General features: G+C 47.1%; 1 protein-coding gene across 1 annotated transcript; it reads left to right on the top strand.

The window, feature by feature from the left end:
- Positions 1 to 785: 785 nt before the first annotated feature.
- Positions 786 to 21856, top strand: htra1 (HtrA serine peptidase 1). The gene is given in 10 exon segments (NM_001079262.2): positions 786 to 1040; positions 3165 to 3630; positions 6433 to 6532; positions 9037 to 9241; positions 13821 to 14015; positions 17541 to 17573; positions 17969 to 18083; positions 18265 to 18322; positions 19747 to 19842; positions 20123 to 21856. Coding segments are annotated over 9 exon segments (1383 nt in total). The 5' UTR covers positions 786 to 1040; positions 3165 to 3221; the 3' UTR covers positions 20295 to 21856.
- Positions 21857 to 27691: the final 5835 nt, after the last annotated feature.

The following is a 27691-nucleotide window of genomic DNA, read 5'->3' as shown; positions in this document are numbered from 1 at the left end:
CTCTCTATACACAATACTGCACTCTCTATACACAATACTGCGCTCTCTATACACAGTGCTGCACTCTCTATACACAATACTGCACTCTCTATACACAGTGCTGCACTCTCTATACACAATACTGCACTCTCTATACACAGTGCTGCACTCTCTATACACAATACTGCACTCTCTATACACAATACTGCACTCTCTATACACAATACTGCGCTCTCTATACACAGTGCTGCGCTCTCTATACACAATACTGCACTCTCTATACACAGTGCTGCACTCTCTATACACAATACTGCACTCTCTATACACAGTGCTGCACTCTCTATACACAATACTGCACTCTCTATACAGAATACTGCACTCTCTATACACAATACTGCACTCTCTATACACAATACTGCACTCTCTATACACAATACTGCGCTCTCTATACATAGTGCTGCGATGTTAGTGCCCTTTTATACCCAGTTCCATTAGTGATGTGCTGCCTTATACCCAGTGACCAGTTGCTATACTTAGTGTTTCTGTATTATACCCAATGTCACGCTTTCTTATAAGCAGTTCTGTGCTCTCTTATACACAGTGCCCAATGTTTCCCCCAATTCTGTGCCCATTTACACTCAGTTCTGTACTGCTGAATCCACTTATGTGCCCTCTATACCCACTGCCCTGATGGTATAGCCAGCGCTGTGCTTAGTACATTGCCTGCGCTGGGCGCAATCCCCCGCTGTGAGAGCCCTGGGGCTGCTGCTCCTGCGCGGTGGCTCCCAGCCCCAGTCTGTGCGACGGGACGCAGCAGCAGCAGCAGCGGGAGGAGGAGGGTGGGGTAACGCTCACATTTGGGGCGATTCCAGATAAAGGGGCTGAATCAGTGCCGGGTGCTGAGGACACAGAAGAGACCGGTCTGTGAGCTGCTCCCACCGGCACAGGGAAGAGCTGAGCTGCGGCAGGAGGACCCCAGCCCGGGAGTAGCACCGACAGTCATAGCGGATCGGCCGAGCCGGGACCTTCCCAAGCTGTGAATCGCACGGAGAAGCCTGAGGGTCTGTATTTACTATGGAACTTCTCTGTATCCCACTGCCCTGTGCAGCCCCCCAGCTACTGTGGGTATATAACTCCCGGCACCCTGTGCAGCCCCCCAGCTACTGTGGGTATATAACTCCCGGCACCCTGTGCAGCCCCCCAGCTACTGTGGGTATATAACCCCGGCACCCTGTGCAGCCCCCCAGCTACTGTGGGTATATAACCCCGGCACCCTGTGCAGCCCCCCCAGCTACTGTGGGTATATAACTCCCGGCACCCTGTGCAGCCCCCCAGCTACTGTGGGTATATAACTCCCGGCACCCTGTGCAGCCCCCCAGCTACTGTGGGTATATAACTCCCGGCACCCTGTGCAGCCCCCCAGCTACTGTGGGTATAAACCCCGGCACCCTGGTCAGCCCCCCAGCTACTGTGGGTATATAACTCCGGCACCCTGTGCAGCCCCCCAGCTACTGTGGGTATATAACTCCTGGCACCCTGTGCAGCCCCCCAGCTACTGTGGGTATATAACTCCCGGCACCCTGTGCAGCCCCCCAGCTACTGTGGGTATATAACTCCCGGCACCCTGTGCAGCCCCCCAGCTACTGTGGGTATATAACTCCCGGCACCCTGTCCAGCCCCCCAGCTACTGTGGGTATATAACTCCCGGCACCCTGTCCAGCCCCCAGCTACTGTGGGTATATAACTCCCGGCACCCTGTCCAGCCCCCCAGCTACTGTGGGTATATAACTCCCGGCACCCTGTGCAGCCCCCCAGCTACTGTGGGTATATAACTCCCGGCACCCTGTGCAGCCCCCCAGCTACTGTGGGTATATAACTCCCGGCACCCTGTGCAGCCCCCCAGCTACTGTGGGTATATAACTCCCGGCACCCTGTGCAGCCCCCCAGCTACTGTGGGTATATAACTCCCGGCACCCTGTGCAGCCCCCCAGCTACTGTGGGTATATAACTCCCGGCACCCTGTGCAGCCCCCAGCTACTGTGGGTATATAACTCCCGGCACCCTGTGCAGCCCCCCAGCTACTGTGGGTATATAACTCCCGGCACCCTGTGCAGCCCCCCAGCTACTGTGGGTATATAACTCCCGGCACCCTGTGCAGCCCCCCAGCTACTGTGGGTATATAACTCCTGGCACCCTGTGCAGCCCCCCAGCTATTGTGGGTATATAACTCCCGGCACCCTGTCCAGCCCCCCAGCTACTGTGGGTATATAACTCCCGGCACCCTGTGCAGCCCCCCAGCTACTGTGGGTATATAACTCCCGGCACCCTGTGCAGCCCCCCAGCTACTGTGGGTATATAACTCCCGGCACCCTGTGCAGCCCCCCAGCTACTGTGGGTATATAACTCCTGGCACCCTGTGCAGCCCCCCAGCTACTGTGGGTATATAACTCCCGGCACCCTGTGCAGCCCCCCAGCTACTGTGGGTATATAACTCCTGGCACCCTGTGCAGCCCCCCAGCTACTGTGGGTATATAACTCCCGGCACCCTGTGCAGCCCCCCAGCTACTGTGGGTATATAACTCCCGGCACCCTGTGCAGCCCCCCAGCTACTGTGGGTATATAACTCCCGGCACCCTGTGCAGCCAGGGGGGATTCTGGGAGTTAAGTTCCAAATTTGATGCAGGACAAGGGATTTATGAAGAGAATTGAGGCAGGTGTGGGGCAATGTTGCGCCGATCCCTACATCCCATTCTAACCTGGGGGGGTTTAGTTCATCAACATCTGCAGCTTGTCAGTCCCTTACTGGCCCATTCTCTTCCCCAATGCCAGGTAGCCCACTGGGGCAGATTGAATGGCTGTACTACCTACTGGCTGTTAGTAGTGTTAGTGCCCTGGGTAACTAGTAACATTCTGCCTATAGAGCTTATAGTACTAGCAGCTCCGTTTCTATTGGATGGCTGCCTTCCAATCAGTAAAGGAGAACTAGCCTGAAGTCTGTGCATTGTTATGTAATGTATTTACAGTAGCGCTGGGGTAATTAATGCCTTTATTGGATTTGCTAATTATATTAATGAAGGAATGTAACGGAATTAGCCCCAGCCCTGTGTCCTTCATCCCTGGGAGGTGGGAATTTATTTGTTAATTAGGTACTGACCTACCTCCCTGGGGTATTTGTGTCTCTGCAGGAGTTTGTGCCACTGGGGTATCTGACAGAGCTGCGCCCCCTGCTGTCTGGATTTGGAATGGCCATGTTGTGGCTGGCAGTGCTACTGACCTGCGGAGCCCCCGCTGCTCTCCTTCCAACCTCCGGGGTGGGCTGCCCGTCCCGCTGTGACCCCGCCTCCTGCGCCCCGGCCCCTACCAACTGCCCGGCGGGGGAGACGGCCCTGCGCTGTGGGTGCTGCCCGGTCTGTGCCGCCGCCGAGTGGGAGCGCTGTGGGGAGGGACCTGAGGATCCGCTGTGCGCCTCCGGGCTGCGCTGTGTGAAGAATGGCGGGGTGGCGAGGTGCCAGTGTCCCTCCAACCTACCGGTCTGTGGCAGCGACGGCAAAACCTACCCCAGCCTGTGCCGCCTCCAGGCCGAGAGCAAAGCGGCTCAAGGGAAGGGATCCGCCGCTATCATCCCCATCCAGAGGGGCGACTGTCAGCAAGGTGAGGGGCTGTCTGTCTGTCTGTTATAAACTTATCTGCACTACATTCCGCTGCAAAGTACATTACACAATCCCCCCCCCCCCATTATAGTATATCCTACTGCATCATGGATAGAATAGCTGAGTTGTACATTACATTTACTGCTATAATGCATGCAGGGTCTGTGGCAATGGGATATTGGCCTATTGGTGCCTATAGTAGCAGTGGGGGGATAATAGCCTCTGGGAAGGGACTGGGGCTGTGGGATAGCAGGTATAGTAGGGAGAGATGGTGCCTATAGTAGCAGTGGGATAATAGCCTCTGGGAAGGGACTGGGGCTGTGGGATAGCAGGTATAGTAGGGAGAGATGGTGCCTATAGTAGCAGTGGGGGGATAATAGCCTCTGGGAAGGGACTGGGGCTGTGGGATAGCAGGTATAGTAGGGAGAGATGGTGCCTATAGTAGCAGTGGGGGGATAATAGCCTCTGGGAAGGGACTGGGGCTGTGGGATAGCAGGTATAGTAGGGAGAGATGGTGCCTATAGTAGCAGTGGGGGGATAATAGCCTCTGGGAAGGGACTGGGGCTGTGGGATAGCAGGTATAGTAGGGAGAGATGGTGCCTATAGTAGCAGTGGGGGGGATAATAGCCTCTGGGAAGGGACTGGGGCTGTGGGATAGCAGGTATAGTAGGGAGAGATGGTGCCTATAGTAGCAGTGGGGGGATAATAGCCTCTGGGAAGGGACTGGGGCTGTGGGATAGCAGGTATAGTAGGGAGAGATGGTGCCTATAGTAGCAGTGGGGGGATAATAGCCTCTGGGAAGGGACTGGGGCTGTGGGATAGCAGGTATAGTAGGGAGAGATGGTGCCTATAGTAGCAGTGGGGGGATAATAGCCTCTGGGAAGGGACTGGGGCTGTGGGATAGCAGGTATAGTAGGGAGAGATGGTGCCTAAAGTAGCAGTGGGATAATAGCCTCTGGGAAGGGACTGGGGCTGTGGGATAGCAGGTATAGTAGGGAGAGATGGTGCCTATAGTAGCAGTGGGGGGATAATAGCCTCTGGGAAGGGACTGGGGCTGTGGGATAGCAGGTATAGTAGGGAGAGATGGTGCCTATAGTAGCAGTGGGGGGATAGTAGCCTCTGGGAAGGAACTGGGGCTGTGGGATAGCAGGTATAGTAGGGAGAGATGGTGTCTATAGTAGCAGTGGGGGGATAATAGCCTCAGGGAAGGGACTGGGGCTGTGGGATAGCAGGTATAGTAGGGAGAGATGGTGCCTATAGTAGCAGTGGGATAATAGCCTCTGGGAAGGGACTGGGACTGTGGGATAGCAGGTATAGTAGGGAGAGATGGTGCCTATAGTAGCAGTGGGGGGATAATAGCCTCTGGGAAGGGACTGGGGCTGTGGGATAGCAGGTATAGTAGGGAGAGATGGTGTCTATAGTAGCAGTGGGGGATAATAGCCTCAGGGAAGGGACTGGGGCTGTGGGATAGCAGGTATAGTAGGGAGAGATGGTGCCTATAGTAGCAGTGGGATAATAGCCTCTGGGAAGGGACTGGGACTGTGGGATAGCAGGTATAGTAGGGAGAGATGGTGCCTATAGTAGCAGTGGGGGGATAATAGCCTCTGGGAAGGGACTGGGGCTGTGGGATAGCAGGTATAGTAGGGAGAGATGGTGCCTATAGTAGCAGTGGGGGGGATAATAGCCTCTGGGAAGGGACTGGGGCTGTGGGATAGCAGGTATAGTAGGGAGAGATGGTGCCTATAGTAGCAGTGGGATAATAGCCTCTGGGAAGGGACTGGGACTGTGGGATAGCAGGTATAGTAGGGAGAGATGGTGCCTATAGTAGCAGTGGGGGGATAATAGCCTCTGGGAAGGGACTGGGGCTGTGGGATAGCAGGTATAGTAGGGAGAGATGGTGCCTATAGTAGCAGTGGGCGGGATAATAGCCTCTGGGAAGGGACTGGGGCTGTGGGATAGCAGGTATAGTAGGGAGAGATGGTGCCTATAGTAGCAGTGGGGGGATAATAGCCTCTGGGAAGGGACTGGGACTGTGGGATAGCAGGTATAGTAGGGAGAGATGGTGCCTATAGTAGCAGTGGGGGGATAATAGCCTCTGGGAAGGGACTGGGGCTGTGGGATAGCAGGTATAGTAGGGAGAGATGGTGCCTATAGTAGCAGTGGGAGGATAATAGCCTCTGGGAAGGGACTGGGGCTGTGGGATAGCAGGTATAGTAGGGAGAGATGGTGCCTATAGTAGCAGTGGGGGGATAATAGCCTCTGGGAAGGGACTGTGGCTGTGGGATAGCAGGTATAGTAGGGAGAGATGGTGCCTATAGTAGCAGTGGGGGGATAATAGCCTCTGGGAAGGGACTGGGGCTGTGGGATAGCAGCAATTGTAGAGAGAGATGGTGCCTATAGTAGCAGTAGTAGTATGTGTTCACTGGTAGTAGTATGTGTAATCGGGGTTATTCTAAATGAGCCCTTACATCTTGCACAGACAGGTTGCACATATCCAGTGAGTCTGACAGCCTGAGTGCTGTATGTTAGAGTCTAAAACAGATTTATATGGCACCTCCACACTGGGTAAGGACCAGTTTCTAACTCTGATTAAGTGCAGGTGTAGTAGTTTTACTCATTCCCGGTGCCCCTGGTCCTGTATAGAGATTAGAATTTCTGGGTGGGTGCTGCTTTCAAGCTGTGGGTGTGGGTACACACGTTACACACCTATTACACACATATTACACACATATTACTGACTCAGTGCTGTTACTATCAGTGCCGCCCCCTGTGCCACTGTATCATCCTCTCGCTTTGCTTGCAGGACAGAGGGACCCGGACAGCCCGCGCTATAAGTACAACTTCATCGCTGATGTGGTGGAGAAGATCGCCCCCGCTGTCGTCCATATTGAGCTCTTCCGCATGTAATGTACCAGGGGGTGTCTGTAGCGGGGGCCACTTGGGGATGTACTAGGGGTCAGATATTACTAGGGGTCATGTGGTGTCTGTTTAGTTAAGGAAAATGTTTAATTTCTGTCTGTACCGAGACAGTACCGTTGCAAATGGCTGCTTCTGGTGCCATAGGACAGGGGTAACACAAAAACGCTAAAACAAGCGAGCCTTGGCAAGTATTCCCTAGCCTTGGCTGGTAGGGGCTAGGTGGGACGTAGGGGTAGGCAGAAGGGGCACGTGCAGGGGGCACAATCAAGGGGGGGCATTGGCACGTAACTTTTCACCTACCCCTAGTTCTGCTTTCTAAATCTGCCATCACTGGCTGTCAGTGCACCAATACCCCCCCCAGTCATCACATCACTGTGGCTGCAGGACGGGGGCAATCAAGGGTTGGGGGTGTCACTTGGGCATCACTGACACTGGCCCTGCCACTTGGAAAAGATGGGGGATATAGTCAACATCAAACTGGGGTATCCGGGGCCTTCCACCTCAGGGGTGCCCCCACCTAGTCACTCCTGTGCATGGCAATCTCGATACTACCCCCCCACCTACACACATGTCCTGTACTTGTTGCTTCCTTCCGAAATGGGGATGGGGGTTGGTAGCACCCACAGGTCTTCAGGGCCCACTGGGTTTGTTCCTGGTGGGACATCCCTTATTTCTGTAGTTCCCTACCCATAGGATTGAGCTCAGAATTTTCCCCACGGTCAAAATAAAAAGGGACTATTTGTGCATTAAACCCTCAATACAAATTAATGTAAAATTTCCGAGAGCCCTCATTTAAGCCTGCTTGCAATTTACATTTATTTATAGATATTTTTTCTAGTTTTCCAGATATTAGCGGTTTTTAAAATGCAAGTATAATGGCTTTAAAGCAACAGTGCCACCTGCTGGTCATTATAACTGTGTGCCGATATTATAAGAGGGGTTTTTCTGAATTCAGTGCCGGAGTCACCCATCGGCCGGCTGCCAGTCACCGTTTCCATGAAAAGAAAAAGAAATTGTATGAGAGGAAATGAGTGAATAGAGCGACTGTTTGTGGGAGGAAAATAATTAAACTTTGCTCCATTCTGGGTTCTGCTGCGCGTTCTTCCTCAAGTCCATAATAGTCACAGAAGGAACCCATTAAAGGTGCCAAAAATGGCTGGAAATTTCAGTGCAAGGTTTAATACAAAGAAAGTATTAGAGTGCCAGATCTGGCAGTTTGGCTGCTGTCTCGTACGCAGGGCAGCGAGGGGATGTCACGACTGCACATCCTACTTGATTTATTAGTAGATACACAGTGAGGCTCCTGTACGTTACACTGCCCGGGAATTCTACTGTAATACTGTGCTTTGGGCTCACATGAAAGGCTCATTAAAGGGGCAGTAAACCCTCCTTTTTCAGCTTGAGCTCATTGAACTTGCCTATTGTTTTAATTTCCGTGGTTTATAAGAAGAATATAAAGCCAGTTTCATTGTTTCACTGTTTTCCTGTTGCTTCCTGATCCCACAGAACTTCAAAGCAGCTAATAAAATCAATTACCAGTCCACCAAGAAGCCCCCGATAATGAGCTGCTAATAGACTGCTGGTCAGAGAAGGGAGGGGGGTTAGTTTGTTCAAAGGTAGATAGTATGCTCTGTACCAATTGCCCTGTTTATAAAGGAAGGGGGGGGGGGTAAGATCAGTTAAAGAGTCCAGCTTTCAAATTAATGCTTTATAATGGCAAAAAAATGGAAAATGTGGATTTCTTTATGAATGTAATTTCAACACAAACCCTATTTATTGTGCCTTGTATTTTTAGAAAATGTGTTTTTAAGTATACACTGTCTCTTTTATATCTTTAATAACCGTTAGTTCTTATTTGGCAACAATTAGAGTCATAGGATCCCTGGCAATGCCTCTGTACCTTAACATTGCCCTCCGGAATGTGCCTATGTTTCTACTGATTAATGGCGGCTAGAGATACCTCCCTACTATCCATGAAGTGCTGTGGTTGGTTGGCCATACTCCCCAGCCATGTCACACCGCACCCCTTTGGATGCTGGGCCTTACTGATACCCAATGATAACACAATAGGAGGTCTATGGGAATGGAGAAAGTAACATTATTATGGAAACTTGGAGGAAAAACGACACTACAGATTAGCAATGCCCGACCCTGCCCTAACCCTATCTGAGCCCGACCCAGCACCCCGCAATGAGTTCAACCCGCCCATCTCTGACGTCACTTGGGGGGGTGGGGAGGGTGTAAGTGTATAAATAACAGCAGCAATTAGTTTCTTTCCTCAGAAGTGGGGTTGGGACAGGGTGGGGAAGGTTGGGAAGGGCCTGGGCTGGTGGAAAATATTGCTTGGGACAATTGCTGGGTTTAAATTAGCCCAACAGGCCCAGTGCATTAACCCTTGGGTTCCAGGCCCACCCACATATCACTACTGCAGAGATAAGTGCGAATAAAACTGTAATTGTAATCTCTGTGCCATTCTCTACACCCCCAGGCTCCCTTTCTTCAAGCGCGAGGTGCCGGCAGCCAGCGGCTCTGGGTTCATCGTGTCGGAGGATGGGCTCATACTGACCAACGCCCATGTCGTGACTAACAAGCATCGGTTGAAAGTGGAACGCAGCGATGGCTCCACCTATGATGCGCAGATCATTGACGTCGATGAGAAGGCAGATATCGCCCTTATCAAGATCAAAGCAAAGGTATTTATTTACCTCACTCATGAATCTCATGTGTTGCATCAATATGACTCAGTATTATATGGAATAACCATGATTTCCCTTTAATGCCCCCCAAAGTCATCCCTGCCAATAGCCCCTGTGTCTGTGTATAACATCATTGTTTCAGTGCATGAGTAGGGGCAGTTTGTAGCATGATGCCGGTGACTGTGGGTGGTAGTTTGTTGCTATATGTCTGTATGGCTGTGCTTATGGCAGCAGTCTTAGTCCCAACCCAGTTGGACTGGCTGTCATTATTATTCCACAGTGACTGCATCAAAGCCATTCACCCAAAAGTAATAATATGAGGCATTCTGTCTGTGTGCCTTGTGTCTGTCCAACATACTGTGCAGTTTGGCCAACCTTTATCTCTGTGGGTTCAATACAGTGAGTTTTCCTATAATAAGCAAGTAAGACCCCTACAAACTAGTAATAGACTCTTGTCCCTTCCTACAATCTCTCCCTATTATACCTGCTATCCCACAGCCACAGTCCCTTCCCAGAGGCTATTATCCCCCCACTGCTACTATAGGCACCATCTCTCCCTACTATACCTGCTATCCCACAGCCCCAGTCCCTTCCCAGAGGCTATTATCCCACTGCTACTATAGGCACCATCTCTCCCTACTATACCTGCTATCCCACAGCCCCAGTCCCTTCCCAGAGGCTATTATCCCCCCACTGCTACTATAGGCACCATCTCTCCCTACTATACCTGCTATCCACAGCCACAGTCCCTTCCCAGAGGCTATTATCCCCCCACTGCTACTATAGGCACCATCTCTCCCTACTATACCTGCTATCCCACAGCCCCAGTCCCTTCCCAGAGGCTATTATCCCCCCACTGCTACTATAGGCACCATCTCTCCCTACTATACCTGCTATCCCACAGCCACAGTCCCTTCCCAGAGGCTATTATCCCACTGTTACTATAGGCACCATCTCTTCCTACTATACCTGCTATCCCACAGCCCCAGTCCCTTCCCAGAGGCTATTATCCCCCCACTGCTACTATAGGCACCATCTCTCCCTACTATACCTGCTATCCCACAGCCCCAGTCCCTTCCCAGAGGCTATTATCCCCCCACTGCTACTATAGGCACCATCTCTCCCTACTATACCTGCTATCCCACAGCCCCAGTCCCTTCCCAGAGGCTATTATCCCCCCACTGCTACTATAGGCACCATCTCTCCCTACTATACCTGCTATCCCACAGCCCCAGTCCCTTCCCAGAGGCTATTATCCCCCCACTGCTACTACACCACACTATACCATAACACTAACGCAGTGCAGGTTGAAATCCACTTAGCTCTACATCGACAAACCCAGCCATATTTCTTGGCCCATTGTATCACAGTATATGTACATTTCCATTCACATCTAGCAGATAACAGTGCATTCATTCTGTTTCTGGTGTAGCTCATAATGCTGGAGAAGTCATTTGCAAGTAATCCTTTTGCCTACATGAAATGATTTATTTTCACAGATGGAGGAAATTAAATAAATTTTAGGAGTCAGCCAGAATTTAATGGCTGGCCGGTAGCTATCTGAGGCTTGGAAGTAGGACGCAGTTACAAATATAAAAGCCAGAATTGATGTTGTTAGAGACAGGGCACTTTTCCCTGTTGTGTGGCACGGATTCAGCCCGGGTGGCAGGTACCAGCACAGAGTTATCTGAGGGATCCACAGCGGCCGCACATAGTACATAGGCTGGACTCCTTCCAGGCAACAGAACTGTCGGGAAATCTGGCACCGAGCAGAGAACTCTGGAACTGAATGAAACAGCACAATTCTGTAGAACTGCAGCGAGAGAGAAATACAATAGTGCAGTGTATCTGTGTACAGTTAACACATTCATTTGTGAGCATTATTTTTAAAGGGAAAATCAACTGTATACATAGGGTTAACACAAATTTTAATAAATGATAAGTCAGACTTTGCCATTGGGCATAGAATACATGAGAAAATATCTAATTTTAATGGAGCAGAAAGTGCCTCTTTATGTTTTCCTTCTCCTATTGATGAAAAAGTAATAGAACTGAGCAGGGAAACACCAAGAGGTCCTTCCAGCTTCAGTAAATGAAGCTTTTGCCACTCAATTTGCCATTGCAAATTGTTATATTCCCTTTGGCCTGCTTATCATATAGTGGCCCCCTTTCATTTTTTTGGGTTTAATTGATCTCCGTGAATCTCATTAGAATTTCGCCACCCGCGCCTCTGCAGCTTTTACAGGTAGAAAGGAGAATTTCCCCAGTAAATCGCCCCAGCGAAACGCTGCATGAGCCTCTCTTTGGACGTGCAATTGAGCAGAACGGGGAATATCCGTGCAATAAACGGCTGCTGATTAATTGTACATCAGTGATTTAGTGGGGCTGTCAGTAAATCCCCTCCCAGCTGTGTTACTGGTGTGACTCACAGGCATCTGGCGCTTGCGGCTTTTTCACTCAGGGGCAGATAAATCTTATTGTCATGGATATAAAAAGCTCTTACTCACACACTGGCCCTCTGTTTTGGGGGGTATGACTATAAATCTGAATTTTTATTATGGCCTTGGAGAACTTCTAAATAAGGTGGCCTTTACTCCAGGGCTGCCCATAGCAGGAGTAGCATTTGGGGCAATATAACCTCTCAGTACTGGTAGATTGGGCTCCCAGACTTGATTTTGTATAATGGGATGAGAAGCCGTGATTTAAATTCATCCATTTTTATATACATTTTTAGTTTTACATTTTATACAGAACGGTTTTCAACCATAGTGGGTTACAACTTGCAAGACCACAGGTTTGGACTGACCTGCCAGAGTACCAGAAGATCTCCCAGAGGAGCCAGACACTAGTAGGTTCTCAGAAGGGTTGCGATGTGGTTGATTGAGCCTTCTAAGGCCCATTGGAGAACCATTTTATTCAAGGCCTATTTTCAGATAAATGAAATGTAGATATTGCAGAATGTTAAAGGTATATTATAGGCCTAGGTGGAAATAAGAAAGGGTTGCTTAAACTTGTCCTTGGCTTGGGCCTACTGGTGTCTGGCAGGTCCGTCCACACATGTGGTCCTGCCAATTGCAACCCACCAGAATGCTATGGTTGAAAACCCTTTTGCAATTGGTTGCTACAAATGAAGTCCATAGCTGCCCATTACCTGGTGGCACATTTGAACAAGCTGCCACCTAGTGCCAGTGGTCCTGGTCTCTATAAGAGCTCCCATAAAGCTAAACAGTTTGGAAAAGTGGTATAAAAGCCATACTCATAGTTTCTGGGTCACAGTAGGCTAAATAAGAGTAAGAATGTTACTTATTCTCAATAGGTGCCATTAGGAGTCATTATTTATCCCCAGTCCTGTTACTCGCTTTCTGCCAGTATTGGTGATGATCAAAATAGCTTTTGGCTTCAATCAATAGTGTCATCAATAAACCACATCAAATATTTTCAGCCCCTCCAACCAGGAAGAGGTTCCCTTCACATATATACTTTTGGGCCAGTAAGAAGGTGCTGAGCAAACTGAGCACCTTGCATTGTAAAACCTAAAGGTATGGGCAAGTGAAGGGGCTAAATAGCATAGTAACAAATACAAATATTGATGATTAATGACCCTAATAACTCTTTGTCGGCAACAGTACTTGGGAACAACGTTCCCTCTAATTTTTTATAGGCTGTGTGCGCAAAAAATATCATCCGTGCGCATTTTAAAGCAAGATTAAATTTTTGTGCGCTACAGAATGTTTGTTGGAGTTCAGTTATGGGCATTTTTGCGCAGGTCTTTCAGTTTGTCTAAATCAAGTTACAAAAATTTAATTTTTGTGCGCGCTATTTTAATTTGTGTGCGCGGGTTCGGAAAGTCGTGTGCGCGCGCACACGCGCACAGCTTAGAGGGAACAGTGCTTGGGAACCCAGCTTTGTGTCAAGAAAGTAAATGAGCCCTTTACCCATGAGTGAGGCAGGAGAGGGACCTACGGGCCGGGGCAGATCAGCAGTTGAACTTGCAGTAATAGAAGTGGAATCTCAGAAGTCTACGTGTCTCGTTCTGCCCTAGAAATCCATTCATTAATGGGAGATTGCTTGCATGACAAGGCACATCTGAGTGATGAAAACAATATGTTTGTTCTGCAGAAGCCTCCGGCTGACTAATTCCTCAGCAATGTTCGGGAAACGGGGCCCATTCTGCTTGTTATTGGAAATTTAGAACTTCATGATCTTCATAATCCCTCATCCATTTTGTCAGGGTTTGTCAGCGACAAAAAACTCTTCTACAATAATGTTGGGAACGTGTCCTTCACTGCATTGTACTCCGGCTTCCTACCTGTTAGCTTGGGTTGTCCCAGAAAGGGCAACGAATATTTCTTATAGTAGGGCAGGGCCAATACCATCTAAATGAGTTAGGTAGGGGGTTTGTGTATAGAGCAGCAATACCAGTTTTCCATCTCACATAACACAGCCAATCAGAACTTCTGCTCCAAAGAAAACAAGTGCAAGTACTAGATATGAATGGCTTGTATTGATGGTCATCTTTGGTCTTCCCACCATTATTTAGCTTTAGTTTCACCATGGGATGTCTGTGTCTCCTCAGGGGAAGTTGCCGGTTCTGCTGTTGGGTCGTTCGGAGGACCTGCGCCCGGGCGAGTTTGTAGTGGCCATTGGGAGCCCTTTCTCCCTTCAGAACACTGTGACGACTGGGATTGTGAGCACTGCTCAGCGTGGGGGCAAAGAGCTGGGTCTACGGAACTCTGACATGGATTATATTCAGACCGACGCCATTATCAATGTGAGTAAACCCTCAGCTAGAGATGCTGTTATATTATCTGTAGTTGTAAGTTCATATTGGGTTATTCCATAGTTATTTCTGCATCAGGTTCTGGTTTGGGTGTTTCATAGGGAACTACTTGGTCTTCAACTGTGCTCTTGTCCAAGATAATGAAGTATGTTGTCTGTTCCACTGTGGCACCTATGAAGTCTGTTCCACTGCCTTAGAACCCCTTTGTACAGTAGGTTGTGCTTACAGAATGGGGAGCAGAAGGTGAGCAACTCAATAGCATTTTTCAACCTGCACACCTTGTAACGGATTGTCCAGGCATGTAATTGCCCAAGCCCATAACATTATATTATATGTTTACTTATTAAAATATGTTAGTATGCCTCTTTTTTGTGGGTTTCCAGTTATTTATCTTTTTGTTCAGCAGCTTTCAAGATAGGAATTCTAGCAGCTATGGTTGCTAGGGTCTTGTTTACCTTAGCAACCAGGCAGTGGCTTGAATGAAAGACTAGAATAAGAACAGGAGAGGGGTTAAATAGAAAGATAAGGAATAAAAGTAACAATAATATTGAAACTGTAAGCTCGCAGTATAGCAGTTTTATTAGCTGCCGGGGTCAGTGAACCACTTTAGCAACCTGAAAAGATGGATTAGGGGAAGGCAAATAATTCAAAATCTATATAAAAAAAAAATAAAGACCTACTGACCAAAGTTTCTAGGAGTAAGGCATTCTATAATATACTAAAAGTTAACTTAAGGGCCGCGACAGACAGGGAGATTAGTCGCCAGCGACAAATCTCCCTTGCCGCGGGTGACTAATCTCCCCGATATGCCATCCCACCGGCTAGAATGTAAATCACCTGTGGGATGGCATACGAAATTGTCGCGGGTAACTAATCTCCCCGTTTGTCACGGTGCTTAAGGTGAACCATCCTTTTAAATAATAACATTACAAAATATGTGACCCAAGAGATGACCCCATTTCATTGCACCGTTGGCACCATTGCTCGGCTGTTCTGCATCCCCTTTCAGTGGAGATTGCTACAAGCAACTGCAGTGCTTTCAGTTTGGTTCTTTTTAATTTCCATGGGTCGGTTTGGTGGGACTCCAAGTGCATCTGACTCCATTTGCTCCCCTGCAAGTACTTTGGCCAGTACCACTCCCTAGTGTCTGAGACCAGTTGGCTCCATTCCCTGAGTTTTGCTCAAGGCTTTAGCCAAAGGGAAAAGCGCCAAATGAATCATCTATTAGTTTATTATATCCGCCGGGCGGCCGACATAGTTATGTGCTCACTGCTCCCTCGTATGTAGCTGTTTCTGAAAAGACCCGATAAAGTTCCCTTTCCAGCCAAACAGCTCTGGGGTGGGGGCTACAAGGCACCGATTGCAATTCCTTGATCCAGCCCACCCCCCACCCGAGAATGTTCTCAAGCTGTCCCTTTATTGTACTTGCCTGCTAGATGCCCTTCTGCAGGATGGGGTTAGACCAGGAGGATAATGGTAGAATATACATAGTTAGATAGTTACAAACTCACATAGTAAATGGAGTTGAAGTGTTCCACCCTTTGTCTAAATAAATCCTACCTTATCTCTAGGTGGTCCAGAGGAAAAATATACCTTTTAATCCATCTCCAAATTGGCTTAGTGGGGCTCAAATTCCTTCATGATTCCAGTCCTGGGAATATGGGGCTGTATAGTACATTTTCTGGCACTGGCGATATGGTGACTTCTCATAAGTCACAAAAAAGTCTGAAAAAATAAGATTCATAGCTGGTAGCCAATGGGCCAACTTTTGTATCATTCCGCTAATCAGCCAAATGGCTAAATGGCCAGAGAGTGCCCACCCCTGTGGAAACCAGACAGAAACAGCAGTAGGGGGCATCTGCTAATGCACCTGGACTGGCCGATGAGTCCGTCTGTGTAGAGATGATACTGTGTATATTCTTATTTTAATATCAGGCACTAAGATTGATCCAGGCCCGGTAACCCACAGTGACCAATTAAATGTTTCCTTTATAACAGGAGCCAAGTAAATGCTGCCTGCTGATTGGTTACTAGAACAAGAGCAAACTTTGCATATAAATGTATACTGCCATGGAATCTATTACATAAAGTACTTGGTTTCATTTCATTGGCAATGTATACATTTGTTTGCTATTGGATGAGAGCGGAGAGTGTTCTTCTGTGTCTGAGTCCCTGCTTAGCCATAGAGGCACGTACTGGCGCCGCTCCAGGCTGTCACAGCCGTGAAGGGAGACTGGAAATGTAAACAGCTTCAAGCTGATATCATAGTGAGAGGCAGAAACTATGGAATTATATGTCATATGTGGGGTGTCCAACATACAGCTTCCAAGCTGTTCAACTACAACTCTCACCGCCCTGTGACAGCCTGGAGCGATGCCAGCACATACCTGTATGGCTACGTCTGGCCGTGACCTCCGTTCTGCAGCTCAGAGAGACACGAAGCTTCTCTGCTGTTATTCAATAACAAATTATTGTACAGTCAGGTAAAGCTGCAGCGAATCTCAGCACTCAGCTATTCTGGTCTGTATGTTTTTAAAGGTACACTCAAAAAAAGCAAAATGTGAATGTTAGCTCTGTAGGCAAGGGTACTTTAAACTCTTATTTTATGCAGGATCAGAGTGCAGCTTTAGCTGGTAAGAAGTGCTTGTTAGATGAGCACTAGGGGGCGCACTCTCGCATCCCTATTCTCTAGCAGTCGTGCCCCTGGGAAACCCAAATGTCCCCTAAAGTGCACAGATTTGTGGCTCATAACCCCTCCATGCACCAGGATCCGAGACCCGCGCCAAACAACGGGATATTTGCTTGATTTTAGGCACACATGCGGGGGGGGGGTCAAATTAGGCAGATGCGATTGTGGGGCCAATGATTATATTATTTCATTGGGCCTACAGAGTTCTATCTGGGGAGGACTGCATCAATGTGCCAATTGGCTCCTTGCCTCATGTCATTTTCATACCTGCCCCATAGATATCTGCCAATCAGCTTGTATCAGTCGGGCAGGCAGTCCTGAGCGCCCCATAAATTAGTTAATAAGCAACGACTGAATCTGGGGGGGCCGAGTTGGCAGCTTTTATCAGCTCAATTTGCTTTCAAGCTGGCTCTTCCCAGTCAAGGTTCTAGGCTAGGGGGGCAGCCCTACTGTTAGGGTATCTTTGGGTTTCCGGTCAGTATCATTTGCAAATATTCTTCATTTTGATTATCAGCCCATGTTACAGCGCCCCATGGCACTGCCCTGCCGTAATGTTACTTATCTTACTCTGAATTTATCCACGGGGAGAAGGTTGGGGCAGAGACAGAGCAAAGAGCCAGAAACAGAGAAATCAGTGTCCCTGCCAAGCAACACAAGGATCCAGCGAGGGGCTCTCTGAGCGGCACGGAGAAGCCCAATATCACATTCCTGCCGTCAGCGCGGCCCATAAGCAGCCATGATCCCGGCTCTGTTTATCCTGGCACATCATGCAACGTATGAGCAATGCACTTGTGGCCTGATTAACTCTCTGTTTATTTGCCTTGCAGTATGGAAACTCTGGGGGCCCCCTCGTCAATCTGGTAAGTGCTCCCCCTCTTATGCTTTTATTTGAGGTCATAATGTAAGTCATTGAGTGTATTATGGGATGTGGAAACAGCACAGGGAGTTAAGAAGGGCACACACGCACATACACACACAAACATATACACACATATGAAAAGACACCAGGCCCGGACTGGCAATCTGTGGGTTCGGGCAAATGCCAGAGGGGCTGCTGTAAGATGCCATAGAGACAGTCACTATTTATTGGGCTGGTGGGGGGGGGGGGGGGGCTGTTTGGGCCTCTGTATAAATAAAATGCCTATTTTGACACCCAGTCTGGACCTAAAAGACACACACATGCAAGACCTGGCATAGACTAAACCCACACACCCTATCTCCAGACCCACTTGTCACTCTTCCCTTTTGGCCGCAGGACGGTGAAGTGATCGGTATAAACACCCTGAAGGTGACGGCGGGGATCTCCTTCGCTATTCCGTCTGATAAAATCCGCAAATTCTTGGCGGAGTCGCACAACAGGCAATCTACAGGTAAGGAGCCCTTAGCAGCGGGAGGTTTGGGACATGGTTTATCCTGCAGGGGTACAGAATGGCGCCCTCTGCAGGTGATTGTGGTCACAGACTCAGCAGATGCTCTTATTGAAGTTCAGAGGATTCTGTTGTCTCAGTAACGGCACATAAGCACTAATGCAAGTTTTGTTTTATTTACCAGGTCAGGGCACTAAGAAGAAGAAATACCTGGGGATACGGATGATGTCACTGAGCCAAGGGTGAGGCCATTCATTCAATGCCATCCGAGCATTTTCTGCTGCCAAATTCTGCCCCCAAAACCCTTTCATTCCTGTTTATCTGCACTTTTTCTGTTACCGCGATGGAATTAGTAGCTCAGTCCAGCAGTGTCAGCAGCTCTCTATGATGTGGTCCATTCCCCCAACACCAGAAAGCATCTGGCCCGGGAAGTGGCAATCCGGAGGCGTCTCCAGCTGTTTGTCCTATTCATTACTCAGCATCCGGCGTTTGCACATGGAGACCCACTGGTTAGCTTTACTTTTGCTTCAGGCTCCAGCATTCCAGTGGTTCTTTGCTAAACTATGAATCTCATGCAAAACTAAAAACTATAACTCCCTGCACCTATGTGCCCGCTCAACTGCTGCTGGGAGCTGTACTGCAGTAGCTTCTGACCGCTGTTGTCTGCTTCATTGCTAAGCACATATTCAGCCACTAGATGGCACAACTACAAAGAAAAACATAATAATTTATGGCTTCTTTAATGGCACAGAATGTTTCTCAGTACTCACACTATGGTGTTTGTATGGTGACACAGATGGTAATAACCATGACACTGATTTAACTGTCTAGTCAGGCTGCAGTTTTTGCCAATGGAACCCATGGGTAGCACTTAAACTCCTGGCCCATTGACTAGAAATTAAGACATATGAAGGGTAAATCACAGGAAACAACCCCTGGTGCCACTCAGCTAAAAGACAAAATAGTTGGGCAATGAGCAAGTGAATTTGGTTATTGTATAGCCAGGGAACAGGCAGGGCTATATTTCCACATAGGGGTGTGTTTGGACCTTGGCATATTAACCTGGGAGGGAGCAGATGGGCTGTGTCCATTTTAGTTTGTTTGTGGTGGGTCCCAGCGGCCATCCGGTGTGGCACTGTGTCCCAATGGTGTGGAAGATACTAGTTCCGCTGGAAAGATCTTACATGGCCGCTGGCCAAATGCTTGGTTCTGTGCCTCTGTCACTTTAACGTTCTAGCAAAATTAGCCTAGGGGGCTGTTGCCAGGATAGCATTGAATCTATCCCCCGTGTGTTAAACTAAGCAGGGCCATCTTTAGTGGGGGCAAAAACAGACAACATGGAGCCCCACTATTATGTAGAGTAGGACCATACAAGCTATGATTCTTCAGCTGTTCCTGAAGGGCTGTCTCCATCTTGCTTTGCTCTATGTACATTCCCCCACTCTGACTCCACACATTTAGTGCTTTGCAAGGGCCCGGGGGCATTTACATCCCTTGAAGACAACACTCAGCTCAAGGTAACTGAAAAACTCAACGTGGATATGAGAATACTACCAGCTGCCCTTCCGTGAAAAGCCTTCCACATTTATCAGCTTTCAGTGGTTCCAAGCCTACATTATTCAGGGTGGAAGTCCATATAGATGGGATGTCTGTCTTTTCATTGCAGGAAACTGAAGGAGCTGAAGGAGCAGGTGAAGGATTTCCCAGAGAACACCTCAGGAGCTTATATAGTAGAAGTGATCCCAGACACCCCAGCTGAAGAGTAAGTTGGCATGGCCCGGATTTGTACATGTTCCATCAGTATCCAGGCAGGCGTAGATAGTCATTCTGGCAGATGTTTTCTCCAAAACATTGTGATCTTGGCTTGGGCATCTGAATTTGTATTTTATGTTCTTGAGAGCAGCCATATTGTTGATTGGCAATGGCTCCTTCCTGTAGCATCATAAACAGTTTCATCTTCTGTGGCCCCTGTACCCATCATCTACTGGTTGGAAGAATCATCAACCAAGTGAACTTTGATTAAACCCTATATTTGTTTCCAGGGCTGGCTTGAAGGAAGGCGATATAATAATCAGCATAGGTGGCAAGTCTGTGACCTCCAGCAGTGATGTCAGCGACGCCATTAAGAAAGAGGGCACCACTCTACACTTGGTGATACGCCGTGGCAACGAGGACATCCCCATCTCTGTGACACCCAAGGAAATAGAATTTTAATGGGAGAAATGAGCTGGTTTCATGCTTCTTCCTATGAATAAAAAACCCTTCCCTTACAATGACTTTGCCCATAAGAGTGTACCATTTGTAACCCCTGGGGTAATAAGGAGCCTTCGCTTTTGCTATCTCATTGCTAATTGTCCTGCTGATGCAGCTTGATAAAGTCTGTTTACAGTTTTTTGTAACCAAAGCTACAATGCGAGGTGCATTGGACTGAGATACCTTTCAGCCAAAACAGTTCATGGGAAGATATCGTGCCACAAAGCAACTGCTATTGCCGAAATGTCTTGCTTTAGCTGTTGGTCAGGTTGGCAGCTTGGGTGAAATGGTCGCTAGGGTTCCTTGTATGTTTTTATCCTCTGATATATGAAGATAAAGTTGCCAGGCAGACTGGGGAACAGGAAATAAATGCTGCATCCTGGTTGGTGAGTGTACATGAATACCAGGTTAGGCAATACAGATTGCTTCTGAGCAAACCAGAGATAGGACAAGTAGAATTATAACAGTTAATAGGGCCAGACTTGGGGTTGCTGGGAGTAGCTTGTGGGGCTAAAAAGAATAAAAAAATGTGACAACTGAACTGTTTTTACCTCTTTTCCACATTCTATTTGTCGCTGGAACCTTATCAGTGCACAGAGCTTTGGGCCACAGGGTTGGAGCTTGAATGGATGTAATGAAACAGTTGCCCAGTATGTATCTAGTCGCTCTGCTACTTACTTATGCATACGGCAGCCTCGGGCACTGCGGGCAGACTAATGACTGGCCAATAATAATGTGCAAGTGCAGAAGTGGTGTCTCCTAACTCTGCCCCCTGCTGACCCAGTGCCAGAATTACAGTTCAGGTTTCTCTAGGGAAGCGCTATGAATGCTGGGCAGAAAGTTCTATATTTCCCTTATACATTGCAACTGTATGGGGAAACGAGGGAGCAGTGTGTTCCCCCCAAGGGGCGAGAATCCTCTGGGGCCTTAAGTAAAGCAACACAATCCTGGCACAGAGACATTTTTGGCAACTTTTAAAGATTTTGATCTGTTACTGGAAAACTTACCTGACTTTTTGGCACAGATTATAGTGGCTTTTCCTCAATAAAGCTGGGTGAATGCAAAGCCATAAATTGCTAAGGTACTTTGCTTTATACAATGACTTCTAGTATATAATAGCATGACCTATTCTTATAGAAAACCTACCACCTTAAGAAATAATTCCAAATCCTTTTCCATCCTGATAGTTGAGCAAACTAAACTTTACTTACACTATATAAATTATCTAAATCTTGTTCCCGTCAGTCTTGCAAGTACAGTCACAGCTAGCAGGCAGCTGCCATTTTGTAACCACTGTCAGTAAGAAAAGCTTTGTATCATCCCAAAATCTTGCGCCCGATCCACTTGCCCATGTACAGGATACATAAATGCAATGACATCTAGGAAGTGCTGCATGGAAAGTGAAAGTAATTGCCTGCCCAACCTCTATGCCTAAGGCGGGGCAGACAATATATGATTGACAGCTCAGATTTTTAAATATATGTATAACAGGTATGAATGTTCTAATAAAGAATTAATTTGGGTTTCTTGTTTAATTTGCAAAGAACTTTTTATATACAGCATTTCTTGGACTTTATTTGCTTTCCTTTCTCATTCCAGCTTACAAATGGGGTCACTGACCCTGAGCCAAAAACTATTGCTCTTTAAAGCTACAATCGTATTGGGAATCTTTCAATTCAGGCCCTGTCCTATTCCTATTCCAGTCTCTCATTCAAAACCATAGCCTGGTTGCTAGGGTAAATAAGACCCTCACAACCAGATAGCTGCTGAAATAACTGGAGAACCACTGAAAATTAATAAATGAAGACCAATTGCAAACTGCTTCAGAAAATCACTGTCTGCATCATACTAACAGGTAAAATAAAGGTGAACTGTCCGTTTAAATAAATGCTTGTATCAAGCTTTAGATTTAGATATAAACGTACTGTTCCTATAGGTACAATCAGTACATATGTTTTTATAAGAATATTCCAACACCATTAGCACATTCGCTGGCACATACAGACATACAGCACCCCGTCCCCAGCCAGACTTTCCCATGGGAAACTGGCAAGGCCCCTGTTTATATTGCTGGCTGAGTTTGACTGATAAGGCTTTGGCACCGGTGATTTTGGATTTTGGGCAAGTTTAGTTAAAGGGGAACTCCAGCCAAAAAAGTTTTTTTGCATAGCGAAGGGAAATATAAATCTTAGCAATGTTGCCATTTACAATCAGTAAATGTGTTAAGTGGTTTTAAAGTTATTTGTACGTTATTGCTATTGAACGCAGTGTCAGTCTGTCCTTTACCTACCAGCGCTCCCTGATGGGTCTTAGTGTGATGAAAGCATGTGAGGGCAGGGGACGGGGGCCCAAACCATGGGGCCTGCTGTGTATGATAGTCCCCCTAACCAAAACAGTTGAATTCGCTGCCCACCTCAAGTATGTGAGCGGTGCATGAGTGTCGAATGGGAAGAGGGTATGGGGTGGGTTTTTATGTGCACAAAGTGATGGAGCCTGGCCAATCATACCACCGGTTCTGAGTAGGGGAGTTGGTAAATAATGAGCAGGATGGGGGGCGCCTATGTGCCATTAATTCAGGTCTTCATGAATAGAATTCTGCTGAACACAAGTAGTGCTATCAATTAGTCAAGCAAGTTAGGGGGCAGGATGGGGGTGCCCACCCTCATAAACTGAGTGCCGCTAAATGCCGGCAGTGCTGCACTCATCTGGAAAGTGCAGGTAATTGGCTTCCTGATCCTGACAGCGGAGCAGGGTCCTAAGAACAGAAAAAACATGGCGGCTTGTGATGTTGCTCTGCTTAGCATTGACCAGGGAAATGTCAGATCAGATGACTCTTCTCTGTTCACAGCACTTTAGACTGCAAGTTCTTATTAGCAAGATCTTGAACAGTACTTATCCATGAAGATATTAATGCCCCCAATTTTCAGGCCATTAATAAGCAAAGCATATTCTTATATATTTTTAAATCTGTATTGTAACTACATTGTACCCAGGCTGTCTTCAAGTTTCAGTTCAGACCTGCACAACAGCATGAAATTAAACACTGCCATCTAGTGGCCTTTCTAAAACCACTTTAGTTACAGCTAATGGTTTCCAGATCTGCGTGGCCTTTAATGTGGCTATTTCTATTTCTATGGCACCATCACAACTGAAGGGCTTGGTACAAAATAAACTTTATGGATATACTTGCTGAGCTTTTTTTTCCAGACCCATTTTTTTCCATGAACCAGTGAAACAAAAACGATATGTTGTTTTTTTTCTGTGCATATGAACTCTACATGGCAGCAGGTCTGGGCTGGGAGTCAAAATAGGGAATATCGAGTATGGTTACTGAGCCTAAAAAACAGAAGCATTTACACATTAAATTTATGTAATCATCATATCACAATATAATTAATTCTTTTTAGTTTTATCCTCGTTCCCCACCAAGGGCTCAGGGCCAAAGACCTCCTTGTCCTACACCAGGGATCCCCAACCTTTTCTACTCATGAGACACACTCACATTTAAAAAGTGGCCAGTTCCTCTGGTTTGGATCTCTCTTGGGCCTGACCACCCTGGCACTGGACATACACATCCACATTCTGATCAGTAAAGGGGATAAAAGTGGAAGAGCATGACATCCCTAGTAGTACTAGCTAAGGGGCAGCAAGTAAAGCACCCACTGATGGGGATTATCGCTACAATGTATCCTTACACAATATTTTTTTAAACAGTAAGATGGGCAAGTTGACATGTGAAAAGCGTAAAGATATATATACACCATGTCCAGGTTACCAGGAACTTTAAATATTGGTAAAGCAATTTTGGGCAATGAAGTAGAAGTGCCAGAGGGTAAGACCCTTGTGGTTGATCCTGGTAGAACATGGGAAAGGTGCTGGAATGTAGGGTTCAAGGGAAGGAGTTTGGGATTTAGGGGACAGAATGGATCAGATAGACAAGTAGAGATATGATGGAGAGTGGAGACCTATAGATGTATGAGCTTCTGTATTACAGCTTCTAGAACAATAGGCTGGCTGAGGGATTGTCTGTAGGAGTTGGTATAAGCCATAATGATTATTTACACAAGCTTTAATAGCCCAAGTTTCTCAGTGTTAGAAAGTCTGCAGTTAAGAGGCTAAAATCTCTGCGTACAGGACAAAAGCCTGCTTTGTGCTACTGCATTAGGCACTTACCTATTTAGTTTGGCCGGGGCACCAGGTATAAATAAGCCGATCTTAGTTTCAGCTCAAGTGTTCACCTTTAGAATGAAGGAGGATCCAAAGTAGCAGAGCAAGTTAAACTAAATGATGGTTCTGTATAGAGCTGTAGTGCTCAGGATCTTTATTTTGTGCCATGTGGTGCCCATAGCTTCAGGTTGTTGTTGGGTTGTGTAGGACAACATCAGTGGCTCCAGGTTGCCTATGTGCTTACACGCCTAGCAACCGGCCCAGACTGTCAGTTTGAAAATTCTGCCAAATGCCAGAGGGGCTGCTGTAAGCTGCTATAAACCAATGCATTCTATAGGGGCAATGTATATTATGAATCTCATTCCAGGCCTGCCTAGAAATCTATGGCTGAGCATCATGGGGGACAGACATTAGGGAGAGAAGTTCAGCTGAGTTTGGGGCCATAGAATTGGTTGCACCCAGCTGCTTTACAAAGGAAGGGGCACGGAAACCCTATGTAATGCAGCCAGGTATCAGCAGTATGCTTCAGCAGAAGCATTGTGCAGAGATGGCAAATCCCTCTTTCTAATATACTGGAAACATGGCGCAGACCATTTCTTCACTGCCTGCCTTATTAGACTGAACTTCACATGCTTAAGGGTTGTTCTTAAAAAAAATATTTTTCTTTCCACCAATTAAATTCTGATCTGGGCCCACTGGTACCTTAAAAATCTTGCTCTAGTCTGCTGTTGGTGTTGCTTTGCCCTGGGCAGGCCCGGACTGGCAATCTGTGGGTTCTGGCAAATGCCAGAGGGGCTGCTGTAAGATGCCATAGACAGTCACTATTTATTGGGCCTATAGGGGGCTGTTTGGGCCTCTGTGTACTTGAAATGCCAGGGCCTATTATGAATCCCAGTCTGGATCTGGCCCTGGGAACCCAGTAGATAAGTAGGACAATACTGGGTTTGCCAGCAGTGTGTATGGAGGGGGTGGGAGAAACCCCTGGAATCCTACTTTAGGCAGTGCATTATTCAGAATGCCCAAAGGTGGGGAGCACTGGGGGATGCAAGGAATCGAGCGCACAGCTTCCTGGTGTAAATTGGGTTTGCTCCTTGCAGTGAGTATTGAATTGGGTGTGAAGCTCAGCCAGCTCACTACTGCTACAAATACAAGTTTTCCTTGTTTGGTTTTAAAAGCCCTAAAACTTAATTAATTTCTACAGGTTACCAGTGCAAACTTTGTATCTTTTATGTTATTACCCCCAAAACTCTCTCTATCACTTCCCAACAATTGGCTGTAGCTATTCTCACTTGTGTGATTGGGGCACTCACTTAATATAGGCCACTCATGGGCAGATCCAACCAGTCACCCTAAAGGCCAAGTCAGCGAAGACACTGGTCCTTCTTCTTCATCATTTGATCCTACTATTTATGTGCTTTGCTCAGTAGCCACAATCCCAGAGTGATGCATTTCTTTCAACCTGCCAGACTGTGGGGTCACATTGGGCAGTGATTGGCTAAAGTCTCTGGCATGGCAGACATTCCCTGCTTTTCTGTAGAACTCAGAGTTAACACTAATTCTAAAATATTACAATTATCTATGACCTTTGAAAGCAGAGACCTTTAGAAACCTTTAGGCAGTGCCAAGAGACACCGCTCTTCCTATAGCGAAGCCAAACGAATATAATCACAATTTACATGCACCTGTTAATGAATAATAGAAGGCTTAGAATATTCTAAAGAAATAATATTGTGTGTGATGGAGAAGTAGATATAGCATTGTGTGTGGTGCCAGGAAAAACACTGCTCTGAATACTAAATCCATTTTGCACTTGCATTGCTTTCTGTTGTATTAATCCTTATCGGTTTTGTTTCCCATTGCGGCATTACTAAATATGACTGTCGGTCTTTTACAAACTGGAGGCTCTTTATTCCTATAGACAACCACTTGGCTGCTGTTGTAGATGTAGATCCTTCTCTAACTCTGAATGGAAAATAGGAATGAAGTGCTTGATCCAACGGAAACTGTTTTGGGAAAGGAAAGCAGTAATGGGACACTATGACAGGCAAAGACACTAGCTGAGCAAATGGCTTCTCAGTTTGGCCACTCCAATGTTGATCGAAATTGAACTTATTCCAGAAGATGCTGTCCTTACTGAAGGATTTTCAAACCAGTCCCATTGTTATAGACATGAGCCCCACCATATATTGACTGGGGAGGCGGCTGTTTTGGCAGATAGTCTAGAAAAACTGTTGTGAGTGGTCAACAGACTATATTGACTAGTTATGGCCAGCTTCTGTGGGTCAGATACTGATGTCTATGGGGAGCATTTCAGAAAAATGTGACCCCTTATTTAAGGCATTGGCACTTGGGTTTTAGAGACCTTTACATGAAACTACCAGTGCCTCTCTTATCAGCAGTTCTTCTTGAGGGGCCGTGTGGTGTGATCTCCAGCGCATCTAGAAATGTGTCGGGGACTGATACATATGGAAACTATGGGTAATTAGGAGGTGTTGAACTGGGATCTCCTACCATTGAAAGCCCATAGTCAGGGTAACTGGCAAAGTGATTTAATAAAGTTGCTTAATCCTCCCCCTCCCCCGACACCTTGTCTACTACACAAGCTCCCCTTAATGTTTCTAATTCCCAACATAAAATGTCACCCTACGCCAGATATGCTGGGCTTCAACAATATGAACCTTACCCAATGCCCATATTTTGGTGCTTTGCTTTTGGCCCCAACCAAGCTTCAATAGGAGTGGGATGGGAATCAATAAACACCAAGTGGATGATATAGTGATCTCCCTGTCACCTCCTGGGGTTGAGTGAAGGGACCATAAAATCAAAACAAGGGCCCTTGGTTGAGAGGTTCCTCTCTTTCCCTTTGCTATGAGTTGCTTAATCCTAAAAACTAATATAGAACTCTGACTACCCATTTGATTTGTTGAAGAGTTCAGTAATAAAATGAATAAAATGTTTGACTTCTGCACCAATATATAGAGAAAGGGTGCTCGGCACCCATCAGACGCCTGATCCATCTGGCAGAAGCCCAGTATGTTTGTTTCTTTTTATGGCACTTAATAAAACAACCACATGCAAAGGATATTTCCCAGTGGCTGCAGAGTGCCAGCTTCCTGATTCCCTGAAGGTTATCGAGGGGAGAGACCTTTATAAAGAGTGAGATCCAGTTCCAGCTTATATTCAAGAGCCAA

Source organism: Xenopus tropicalis, chromosome 7 (genome assembly GCF_000004195.4).
Source record: "Xenopus tropicalis strain Nigerian chromosome 7, UCB_Xtro_10.0, whole genome shotgun sequence".
Taxonomy (NCBI): Eukaryota; Metazoa; Chordata; class Amphibia; order Anura; family Pipidae; genus Xenopus; species Xenopus tropicalis.
This window is presented reverse-complemented; position numbering and strand designations above follow the sequence as displayed.